Here is a 12,952-nt window from a genome sequence, read left to right on the forward strand (position 1 = left end):
ACTTCAGTGTGATAGCAGGACATCCCATCTAGTCACTCAGAAAAAATCAGGACATTCTGATGTAGAGTTTCAAAATAAAAGACCTTTGAAGTCTCATATATGAGCTATCATCCCTGTTTTTAGATGAGAATAAAACAAAAACTGTCCAGTATCATAGATCCATCTCACTCCAGGGTGATAGCAGGACACCCCATGTAGTCACTCAGAAAAAATCAGGACATTCTTATGTACAGTTTCAAAATAAAAGACCTTTGGGGACAGTGATGATAGCTCATATATGAGACTTCAAAGGTCTTTTATTTTGAAACTCTAAATCAGAATGTCCTGATTTTTTCTGAGTGACTACATGGGGTGTCCGGCTATCACCCTGGAGTGAGATGGATCTATGATACTGGACAGTTTTTGTTTTATTCTCATCTAAAAACAGGGATGATGGCTCATATATGAGACTTCAAAGGTATTTTATTTTGAAACTGTACATCAGAATGTCCTGAATTTTCCTGAGTGACTTCATGGGGTGTCCTGCTATCACCCTGGAGTGAGATGGATCTATGATACTGGACGGTTTTTGTTTTATTCTCATCTAAAAACAGGGATGATAGCTCATATATGAGACTTCAAAGGTCTTTTATTTTGAAACTGTACATCAGAATGTCCTGATTCTTTCTGAGTGACTACATGGGGTGTCCTGCTATCACCCTGGAGTGAGATGGATCTATGATACTGGACAGTTTTGGTTTTATTCTCATCTAAAAACAGGGATGATAGCTCATACAATAGAGATTTCAAAGGTCTTTTATTTTTAAACTCTACATCAGAATGTCCTGATTTTTTCTGAGTGACTAGATGGGATGTTCTGCTATCACCCTGAAGTGAAATGAGTCTTTGATACTGGACAGTTTTTGTTTTATTCTCATCTAAACACAGAGGGATGATTTTTTTTTTTACTCTACCGTAATGCATAGGATATTCGCGCACCGCAATATCACGTGAGGGCTGGCTTGACTAGATTTTCCCGAGTGGAGGCTGGCTTGACCGCAGTTAGTTTAGCATACTCAGCCCGACACAGCCTGGTTGTTCCTGGCCCTAGAACCACGATTTTATGGGGCCATTACATCACCAGAAGTCCCAATTTAAGGGGTAATTTCTCCCCAAAAAAATGTTTTTACTCACTATATCAACAGCCCCACCAAAAATATTTTCCACCAGCCGCCACTGTCATTGGTCATGAGGCCATGACCAGTGCGCGTTCGTGTATGTTGGAGGAGGGGCTCTGTAAGGAAGTCTGAAGGAAGGGGCAGATTTCTTTCGGCTGTTTACTTTCAAATTATAGCGCACTCGAGCTGGTTTCTCCATTCTTACCTACCCTACCAGTACCTTTTTAAGTTTGTTAGTTCTAAAGGAAAATACTGTTTTGAGCTCTGGGAATCTGCCTATACCTAGAGAGAGCTGCCCTTGAGCAAGGCACCAGAACCCCACACTGCTGTGTATATGATAGCTGCCCACTGCTCCTAATACTAGGTTGGGTTAAATGCAGAGTCTATATTTCACTGTCTGTGGTGCTGTGTACAGGTGTGATGGTTAGAAGTTGATTTGATTCGGATCATCCACTTTCCATGCCACCACAGAGAAACAAATGTGTTTACAAAAAATACGAAGGGTTTATAAAAGAAAAATCAATTGAGTTTTGATTAATTGGGAAAAAACGTCTACAGATGAATCCAGAAAGATACAAATATTTGGTTCTTAGTTTAAAATTAGTTCAACCACTACTCCCATAGTAAAAAGAGTAATAATAATGATACAAGAAATAATAGTACAGCAGTCACAGGAGACGTTGTTCAGCTTCGAGTACTTTCCATACTTTAAATACATTTCCATGACTATACTTTTACTACACTAACATTTTCAATGAAGGACCTTTAACAATTGTTTTCAGTGAACTATAAGTACTTTTACTTTAGGTAAAGGATCTGAATATACCTTCTATCTCTGCTGTTGGTTAGTAACAGGTTGCCTTCTTTGTCTTTGCTGTGTTTGTGAAACTGGTGTGTGAGAGACAGCAGGGTGTGTCACCAAACGCTCCTAGGTGAGTAATTCTGGGTAAGAGTCACAATGTTCCACTGATACATTGGTTCTGTAACAGATATTGATTCATCTTACAAGAGTAAATCAACTACCGAAAACATTTCTGAATTGACCGGTTATTATAAATTCTAAAAGTATTTCCCTGTCGCTTTTTGTATAAAGGTGTCTTTATTTTGCAGTTTTCCAGAAGTGGAAGATACTTGGCTGAGAAACTTACTGGAGCTGGTGAGATTTTCCGATTGTATGCATCTCAACCTTGAAGATTTATATTACAATTTATTAATGTGTTCATATCTAAGATAAGATGGTACTTTATTGATCCCAATTTGGGAAATTGTTTATTTTGCGGCAGCACAAAAGACAAGGCATTTTACAATAAAACAAAACTAGAAATAAACAAGAATAGAAATAAAATAAAATAGAAAATGTACATGTAGATATTATATATATACAAATACTCTAATCTCCTGTTTTAACCTGAATGTTGTTTTTGTTTGATTTTCAGATTTTTACATTCACTCCATTTCAGTATAACATTTCCATTTCTCAATATAAACGATGAGGTTCTTTCTTCTTCTCTCTGCCACCTTTAGTTTGAGCGTAGCAGCAGGTAAGACTTGTCCAGAGAACAACATTTAAAATGGAAATGTTATACATTCTTAAACAAAATCTTTATTGATTTGACATATTTTACACATATAATAGATACTGATAATGATTAAATGAGACCCTAACCCTCAAATGAGTAAGTGATTAATGTGTAAAATCTACAATGTCATCACTTTACACACTTGACCTGGAAATGAATGATGTTTTCAAATTCATGTTTTCATCAAGAAATATTGTAGCGTAAAGCTTAAGTAGGCATAACCACATGATAAAAAAGGTAAAAAACCACGGGTGAAGGTAACAGAAAAAATCTGACACAACAAACAAACAAAGCAAATCAAGATGTTTGTCGGGAATCTGCCCCGGATTTGAATTGGAAACATCTTACTACATTTAATGAAGCTGAAGTGGAAACCTTAACTGTATAAATCTTGTCCAAAATCCACAGACGTTGAAGACACAACATTTAAACTTTGATTCTAATCCAGTCAATCAGGAAATGATTTGCCAAAATACCATTATGTGAAGTGATTTAAGGCGAGAGAAGGACTCAGATCCCTAACTTAAGGACAAGTAGATAATATGGACTTAAAATATTCCATTACAAATAAAGAACCTGAATTCAAAATGTTGCTTGAGTAGAAGTAAAGACGTGTACTTAAAGTATGCAGTTTGGCTCTTTTTGCAGTGTTTTATTATTATAGAATATTATATTATCCTGTTTTTGTCACACAAAAAGAGAGGTTTTTATTGTTGTAGTTTGTCAATGTGGAGGATATTAAAGAGACTTTGTAAAAATACTGGGTTTATTTGTAGTATATGCTGTATTCAAATATAAGCATATCATCTTTTTTATATGTTAAATGTAAACAGTGCTAATTAAATTAGTAAAAAGTATGATTTTTGCCCTTGAAATGTTGTGGCGTAAAAGTAGCATAAAATAGAAATATACAAAAGTAAAATACTATTCATGTCAAAAAGTGACTTTATAATGGTACTTAATTACATTTCACCACAGACATTTGTCTCCTCCTGATAGCAGAAGAGAGGGCTGCGTGGCAGTATGAAGGAAGCGGCCTGACTCTTTTGGAGATTGAGATGTTTGACAGGTCGCCCAATTGGGTCGGACACTAGAAACGATACTTTGCTTTGATACTTCGTCAACATGCCGATGAGCTGGATGGATGCTGAGGTAGCCTGACGTTACACTGTTAAGGTGTTGGTGTAACACGAGACTGGATTCTAAATCTATTTCCAAAGATGCTTTAAACCCCTTCTTTACGTCTCACTTTGCTTTCCTGGTTATTAAAAATATTGAAAATATTTGCATTATTCTCAGATTTGAAAAATAAAAATGTCTACCTTCTATGTAAAAGCTACAGCCCTGATATGTTCATCTCTTTCTTTAAAATGCTTTCCTTTTTATTTATTGACTTAGTCTTTCCATTCATGCACTTTGCTCAAGTTACAACATATATTGTTAACAGGCAATTTCTCTGATCTGTGGGGATGTGAACATTGAGCTGAAGTGTCCCTTCCTCTCTGGCACTGGACCAGTTCAGATGGTAAGAGTTTTGGAAAAAGATCTCTAATGATTTGCTTTATTTTTGATGGAGGGTGCAGTATCTCCCCACACAGTAACATTTTTTAAATAACCCATCAACTATCTAACAGAAGGCAACATTTATTGTGAAAAGCTGTGAACAATAAGTAAATAAATAAAAAATACAGTTAAGTTATTTGATTGTCTTTTTTATTATGAAATATATAGTTAATCTTTATTGGTTTGGGGGAAAGATGGAAATGTATAGTGTTTGAAGCCTCACAGTGAAACCTCCTACTTGATGAGACGGATGAAATATGCTAAGATTTCAGAATATATACACTTTATTTCTGATTACAGATTTTTCATTAGAGATTTTTTTTACATTTCACTTTGCACTATTATATCACATATTTATATCCGCTGAAACTATTTATAAAAACAGAACTTTATGTGGATGTCTCTGATAATAATTATTAATAGATAATAGTGATAATTAGTTACTTCATATCAACTCCATTTGTCTGCAATGCAAAAGTGTGGTTTGATTCAAGACCTATCTTATAATATCTAGAAAGACTATTATGTGACTTTTTTTTAAGTCAAATACTATCACTCTTTTATTTTACTTATTACATTACATCCTTAAACTTGACAATAGTTGGTATCAGATATAGCTGTATCTGAATACACAAAGGGACATTTTAAGAGTTTACCAGAACATATATGTAATTATCCAAACTTTAAAGTGTAACATGCATTCAATATAATGTTGGCGGATTCATTTGTATTTGTTGTCGCCTGCCTACGATAGTGAAATTTAAATATATTGACTATGAAAACCACTGTATTTGTTTCGGTTCCTCCCCCGGCCTGCTGAAGGCGCTGCCGTGTCGCAGTCAGGTTTTCACTCAATGTGGCCCTTAAAACCCTTCTTTGAAGTTTCCTCTGGCATTCATAAAAAAAGACCGACAAAAGAGCGAAGAGAGAGTCAAATTTCGAAGGTAAATCCGCCTAAAAAAAAACAATACGTATTCATTTATTTAACAGCCACACGTTATGTTGGCGATACCTAACAGCGAGTTGTATTCGAAACTGTTTATTTGTATTAAGCTTCCACATGGTATTGCTCTGTTGCTCAGAGGCTAACGTTGGCAGCTTAGCTAACAGTGTTAGCAAGGCGGTGCCGGTGGAAAGGCCTGTTTGGACGATGCTAAGCTAACAAGCTAAACCGCTTGTTTTTAACAGCGTGCTAATTACTTAAAAAAACAACGAAGTTAACATACAAACATGTTATTTCTTTAGCAGTTTGATAACTTAAGCGACATTTTAAATGTAGCATTGTCAACTTGGCATTTCGCGAACAAAATGGCCATACGCCAAAACCCAACTTTTAGTCATATTAAAACTTGTAATGTTGTTTATACTTTTTAAGAGGAAGTATCTCAGCTACAGTGTACACTTAAAAATACTGTTAAATATGCAGACAACCAATTTACCACTGTTTAAAATGATGGAATATCCCACCATATGGTAAAAAGAGTTCCTCTTGAGTTGACAGTTTATTCGATTAACTTGGCATTGTAGTTCAGTTTAATACAACATGCCTGCAACCATCAAATCAAACTTCCTCACATACTGAAGGTTCAGATCAAAGAAAACCCATTACAGATAATAAATAAATAATGGTTTCAAAATAGATTATAAGCTGCTACTTGAAGTCTATAAGCTTGAATTTCTGTGTTTTTTTTTCTTTCTTAGCCATGCATCTGCAGTTTAAGAGAGTACACAAAGACTTGCCTCTAAAGAAGAAGTGTGATTCTGTTTTTTGGTTGTGTTAATGTAACATTCATCTATTAATGTTGATGAAACCATTTAATCTGCTGAACTATTTTAAGATGCTTTTGAATAGTTTGTACTGGACCCCAACACAAATTCAGCTTGGATATTTTGTTGTTTTAAAAATTTGTGTAAAATAAGATTTGTCACCCTAAATATATATTTCCTCCTGCATTTAAATAGGCTACACTATTGTCATTTTGTTAGCAAACAAAAGCTGTTCTCACAATCTGGGCCCTTAAAATAATCATTGGTCTCTTATTTCCGCATGTCAGAGTTGAACGCCATGGCTCGCGGGCAGCAAAAGCTACAGTCTCAGCAGAAGAACCTCAAGAAGGCAGCAGACAAGAAGAAAGGCCAGGCAGCTGACCAGAAGACCGCAGCAATGGCCGCCCTGGTCCATACCTGCCCCGTCTGCCGGGTGAGTGCCAGCCGATGACTCAGATCGGATCTTGCTGAGGCTGGTTTTTTTTAACTTCATCAGTTGTGTCTGTGTTAAAGATGCACTCATTAATTGAACACTGACGGCCGGAATATGGCAGTTTGTCATGAATCTCATATGTGGCCCGCTCTATCGAAATCAGTCGGAAGTCGAAACGGCTCACTTCAAAATGAACGTGGATTTGTGTAGAAAAAAGTTCAGGTGTTTGGTTTGATTTTATATAAACACAATCTTGGCTTTCAGAATATGAAACTTTTATTTCCAAAATCACACGATAAATACATTTTTGAAGCGTGTAAAGGGAAGATGACACAGGGTGTCCGCGGGGTCTTAAAAAGTATTAAAAGTTGATAAATCAATTTAGCGAAAATTAAGGCTTTTAAAAAGTATTAAAAAGTATTAAACGGCATTTTCCAAGGTATTAAGAAGTCCCACAGCAACATTAAACATGAAAAACCCTTTAATTTACTGAAACGAAATGTCGGGAAACCCCCTCAAGGCGGCCCCCATAGCGCGCCGTAAAATGCTGCTTCTTATTTTAAGTTTCGTTGCCTTGCTCCGCTCTGTGGGGGGGAGGGGGGGGGGGGGTCCCAAGGTGGGTAGACCGGCATACGCAACGCTCTGGGGGGCTCCGTGTGTAAGCCCTATATATGATCATTTTCTGATTACGATGAAATAGCCCGCCTCCCTCTCCCAACGTCTCCTGCTGCTGCTGGGCTGTCAGAAGAGGGGGAGGAAAAGAGAGGCAGGCACCGTTTATTAAACATTATTATACAGAGAACAGAGTTGTCATCAATTTGTTTTAAAGCTCAATAAATAACAAAGAAGACCTCTGATCGGCACTTTTCTAATTTTGTACGGAAGATTTAAACTTTAACGGACATGTTGACCGGCGGAACAATTTTTTTAACGGAAACTCTGCCGCACGGTTCCCTCGTCCCTTGGAAGAGGCGGAGAGGTGGGTGTTTTTCATCTGCTGGTGGACTACCTGAGAGATATACAGCAGGAGAACACGTCGTCCACCGCGGAGAATAAACAGAAGGGCAACCATGGCAACCATGCTCCGGGGTCTTCTTCGCTGCTTTTGGTGTATTTTGTGGCGGCAGCAGCGCCACTTACAGGCCTGGCATATGTATTACAGCGTTTCCAGCATTTCCAGCGGTCTAGTGTGAACGGAGTGCACATTAATGAATCAAATGCGTGTGAACGGAAGACTTTTTTGCGTTTGCGCATGCGTTTTACCGTATTCGTCCTCGTGGGGCCGGGGTCTAAGCCAAACTATATCCGGTCACAGAGATCTGCTATTTTAAAGTAAAGTCAACACATATCGACCCTAATATAGTCTATATTAAGAACGAGAAAAGTCTTAACATATATATCTTTTTTTGTAAACATATGACAAATGTGTGAGGGTGATGACGTCAGAGCATCGTCCTATGTGCCAGGGTTTACCCCCGGACAGCCCCAGCCCAATTTAATCCCTGGGTATTTGTGAGGGAGCTCCTATATGGCATTACCCCGCTGAAGCTCACCAAAGTTTAATATAATTCATAGTTCAAAGTTTTGTCAATTGTTTCGTTTATTGGTCAAATACTGGTTTCTAATGGTTTCTGATGAGTTTTACTGGAATGAAAGAGCACAGAGTCTTCAGAAGCAAAAAAGCAGCATACTGCATTAAACCTGACCTTCACAGAGAGGTTGAAGTTCATGTGGAAAGGAGGCTTCAGTAGTCTGTCTGCACTCTGTTTAGTTTTGCTATCTTACAATCAATATAGTAAATGTGAGGTAAAGTGTGTCGCCAATGTAACCGGTTAGAACTCAAAGTTGCGATGAGGTCTTAAAATGTATGGAAAGGGTCTTAAAAAAGGTCTTAAAAGGTATTAAATTTGACCCCAGGATTTCTGCATATACCCTGTGACAGCTCTCCCTCACCACTCTGCTCTTCTGCAGCGTCACTTCCCCTCCCTCCGGCTGAAATTATGAATGTAAGGCTTATAGTAATCATAGATAACACGCCAGGGTCCGTTACAGTTTGTTATCATCTGATTTCAAATAAACAAAGTCTTGGCTTTCAGATTATTAAACTTGTCTGGCAAATTCAGAGGATAAATACAACTTTGAAGCTTTTAACGGCATAATTACAATCGGAGAACGGAGTAACTTTACGTCACAGCAGGCATAACAACAGCCGGTGTTTCTCGTGAATGTTTTCCCCGCGAAACAAACACAATACACACAAACGCAAAAATACACGTACACACGTACACACGTACACACGTACACACGTACACACGCACACACGCACACACGCACACACGCACACACACACACACACACACACACACACACACACACACACACACACACACACACACACACACACACACACACACACACACACTCACGAGCTTCCCCCAGACCAGTAATCCAAACCAAAATATCTTCCCTCCGTAGTATTTTGATCATTTTCTCCGCTAATAATCAATCAGATCGATGGATTCCAGAGAAGAGAAAACTTTAAAGGCTTTTTTCTCAAAATGATGACTAGGTGACAGTCATTATACAATGTGACATATTCTGCTTAATATTTGGAGTACAAAAACAATCCTGATATCATTAGAAAGCTAGGAATCTCCTCTTTCCAGCAGTGTATACATCTCAACATGTGTCTTCGGTAGGGATGTAACGATATACCGAATATCGCGGTATCGCGCTAAATAAACTTCCCAATACCGTCGTGAGACTGACAAAATCTACCGCGATTTTTAAAAAAAAATTTTTTTTAAAAGAAATATTTATTTTTTTAAACACTTTTTAAAAAAAAAAACCTTTATTTAACCAGGTGGTCCCATTAAGATCATCGATCTCTTTTTCAAGAGATCCCTGTCCAACATGGCAGCAAGTAGGTTACAACCTGAAAATAAAACAACAGATAACACAAAAGGACATCGTATTTACAGGGCTACATGTACACACCTAGAGACATTGACAAGTACCAACCATATATTTATATCTCGCCCTGTCAATAAGCCTGGCGTTAGACTTTTTCACTGTCCGTCATTTTGACAGACAGGATCGTAAAATATCCGTCATAATCCCTTATTACCCGTCGGGTCTGAACAGTTCACGATAGAGCACGCTCGTGAACTGTCAACGGGGGGTGGGGGGGCGGTGTTATGCAGTGTGTGCATGCACCTCGCGGGACGCGCACAGTGTAAAGCAAAACCTCCCAGACATGTATTGATCTGTACGGCAAAGTACGGTTTGGGAACTATATCATTTCCTTTTGGAGGGCATGCATAACACGGCATAACACCAGAGCCTCGCTGCGGGGAAACGTTGGCGCTGTTCCGAGTTTGTTCTAATCTGTCAAAATGACAGACTGCTTTCAGATTTTTCCGTCATTGTTAAATAAAATATTCGGTTAACGCGACCAGTGGTGTCCCAGCAACATCAGTACCAAGCGAGAGAGTTGTTTCCAGAGCAGGGGATATTGTAAATGCCCAAACACCCCAGCTTATAAATACCTGGAAATGTGGACATTCTCATATTCCTAAAAACCTGTTTGATGATGCTGAGTGAGTGACGAGTGAGTTTGAGTTGAGTTACTTGAAAAACTAAAGTGAAACTTGATTTATTTTATTGCAGGGTCTGATTATTAAATGTCCTTGTTTATTTGCAGTAGCATAAAGAAAATGCTAACCGGTACTTTGTTTGGTAGTACCAGTAGGTACCAAAAAACTGGTTTTCTTGTTCCAGTCGGTTACTGTCACTTTGTTTTTGACACTTTAAAATACTGCTATCCTACACAAATGCTGTAAAAATCAGATTTATTATGTAATAAAGAAACATTTTCCGAGTAAAAAAATGTTTTATTGAAAGAAAAAAAATTCTGAATTTTTGTTTCTTCCCTTTATTATTCAATATCGCGATAAATACCGCACCGTGGACTTGTTATCGCGATATTATCGTACCGTGAGTTTTTGGTATCGTTACATCCCTAGTCTTCGGGTCAATGCGACTGATTTCGATAGAGCAGGTCACATATCAGATTCTTGCCCTATGGCTCTTATGATGATATCTTGCATCATGCATGCCAGTGTGAATGACCTTTAGCGGTAATGAAGAACTCTTAAAGCTTAAGTAACCCATACTTTGTGTTTTTTATTTTTTCATATTTATTATGAAGATCATTTTTGTGTTTAATTTGCAACCACCGAACAAATCTAACTAAAACCATGATTTTTTTGTTTGTTTTGTTTTTCAGACACAGATGCCTGACCCCAAGACCTTCAAGCAGCACTTTGAGAGCAAACACCCCAAGTCCCCCATGCCCCCCGAGCTGGTGGATGTTCAGGCCTGAATGTCTGCTGACTGGATCTCAACCCGGTAAGACCGAGTAATAACGTTTTAGGAATCCTCTCAAAGTAAATGTTTTCGTAGAATTCATTTCATCAAGGTGTGAACAAGATGAGATCAGAAATGGCTTATCAAGTTCACCAAACCTCTACAAAATAGTGCTGTACCAAATATATTTAAGCACCATTTTGAATGTTAACAATCAACTCGCATTTGATTAGGCTTGCAAACCAGTTAATGGCAGCTGCCGCTGAAAATGAGTAATTCATTGTCTTATTCTCGAAAAAGTAATGACCTCTGATGCGTATTTCCCCAGATGTTAGCACGTCTGACTAATCCATAACAAGATCTAGAGCCAAAAAATTGTTATTTCAATAAATTATGTAAAAAGGAGGATTTCTGCCCGTTAGTTCTCCGCTGTTTTCTTGTCGCTCTTGTCTTGTCAGTTAGAAAAGCAAACTGCATGCAGTTTGCTTTTCGGCAAAACTGCATTAAGTTCAATCGAACGGACTTGCTTGTGTAGATGTGAGCGTCCTTAACAACGGTCAATAAGTCCTTGACAGCGGTCTGTCTGTTCGGTATTAACAACGTGTCACGTGTTCTGAATTGACCAATCAGAATCGAGTATTCAACTAAGCCATGTAATAAATATAAATATTATATAGAAATCCATGTCGGGGATCTTTTACAGGTATGGCATATTAATTAGTGAGTTGGTGTCACCCCAGCATCTGACGAAAATTGGTTTGCGTTCACGCACTGGCTCTAAATCAACCTTGGAACCTCAGTGGGGAAAAATGTAATGCATGAGTTACCATACAAGGTCTTACCTCATAAAACAACTGCCTAAGCAAAAAGGTTTTCACTGCATTTAAAACGGGTTTCTCTCCTGCTTTAACACACAAAGGGATCCCCACACCGGTACTAACTAGATGGGCTAACAGCAACCTTACATTTTCTTAGGGTGGTAACTTCAGAAAAGTTGACAAGACATTTAAACTTAATTCAACAACGTCAAAAAGAGGTTCAAATCTAAAAAAATAAATATAAGAAATCTGGTGCAGCCTTCGTACAAAAAGCAGGAAACTTGACTAAAGAATATAAAAAGATTAGCAACTCACTTTTACATTTTTCCAACTATAACATAATACTAAAACAAACTTTTTCTTACAGATACCCAATGACCAAGGACAAACATTGAATCGCTGCACCTGAAGGATGTTGATGATGGACACTGGGACCCAACAGTATTCACGGACATCATTTGGGGATGGAGGGGGCTGGGGGCTTGATATGTGGATGTGCTGTGTACGTACATGTGTGTTTTGTAAGAGAAGACAATAAGAGCGGGCAGAAGTACACCAGCACCCACTTTTATATTTATTATGTAAAACTACCTTGCTAATCCAGGTGGGGGAGGGGACCTGCAAAATGGCCTGCTATCACGGAATAAAACTAAATGTTTCATCAGTCATCTACGTGGACGTGGCACTGCTGTTGAGTTTAAACCCTGTAACTCCAAATCATTTGATTTTCACATACACATGTTGCCTCAGCCATCAGTGCACACCATCCAAAAAGAAAAAAGGAGGGTTTAATGGCAGAAAGATATCTTAAAACGGCTCAAATCTGATTGTTTCATTTCTACTTTTATTTTTGTTAATTGTAAAATGTGGAATATGAGTCAGACTGTACAGCTCTGCCTCCTCTGAGCTGCGGCTCCACGGCATCCACTCAGTAACACCAACTGTACCTCACGTTAAAACACACAGCAGATCTCACCGTTTGTTGTTTCTTTTTCTCCCAAATTCTTCCACTTCAGCTTATGATAAATGTCCTCCTCTTAGGGTATGTTTCCCAACATAATCTTGGCAATAACATCATATTTGTCCAACTTCAGTTCAACCAAGACAAGATTTGCTCTCTGCTCATTTATTTGTTCGCCCTTTGGCAGTTTGCTTGTTACATGTTGAACAAAATGTTAATTGACTCAAAGGATTAAAGAAAATAGAAAAATATATGCTGACCGATTTTTGACTTTTTTGTTCATTATATATCCACTAACAGTCAAA

General features: G+C 38.1%; 1 protein-coding gene across 1 annotated transcript; it reads left to right on the forward strand.

Annotated features, from left to right (window-relative positions):
- Positions 1 to 5,089: 5,089 nt before the first annotated feature.
- LOC307022528 (zinc finger protein 706) lies at positions 5,090 to 12,898 on the forward strand. The gene is made up of 4 exons (XM_079655347.1): positions 5,090 to 5,244; positions 6,355 to 6,500; positions 10,789 to 10,910; positions 12,054 to 12,898. The coding sequence occupies exons 2-3, from the start codon at positions 6,366 to 6,368 to the stop codon at positions 10,882 to 10,884; spliced, it is 231 nt and encodes a 76-aa protein (XP_079511473.1). The 5' UTR covers positions 5,090 to 5,244; positions 6,355 to 6,365; the 3' UTR covers positions 10,885 to 10,910; positions 12,054 to 12,898.
- The last annotated feature ends 54 nt before the right edge of the window (positions 12,899 to 12,952 follow it).

The sequence above is a fragment of the Notothenia rossii genome (assembly GCF_949606895.1).
Source record: "Notothenia rossii genome assembly, chromosome: 10".
Classification (NCBI taxonomy): Eukaryota; Metazoa; Chordata; class Actinopteri; order Perciformes; family Nototheniidae; genus Notothenia; species Notothenia rossii.

Excerpts from the sequence above, each read along its gene's own strand:
- LOC307022528 (XM_079655347.1), top strand. The coding sequence starts at position 6,366 with ATGGCTCGCGGGCAGCAAAAGCTACAGTCTCAGCAGAAGAACCTCAAG. Across the intron at positions 6,501-10,788 it reads ATACCTGCCCCGTCTGCCGG|ACACAGATGCCTGACCCCAA; the intron begins GTGAGTGCCAGC and ends TTTGTTTTTCAG.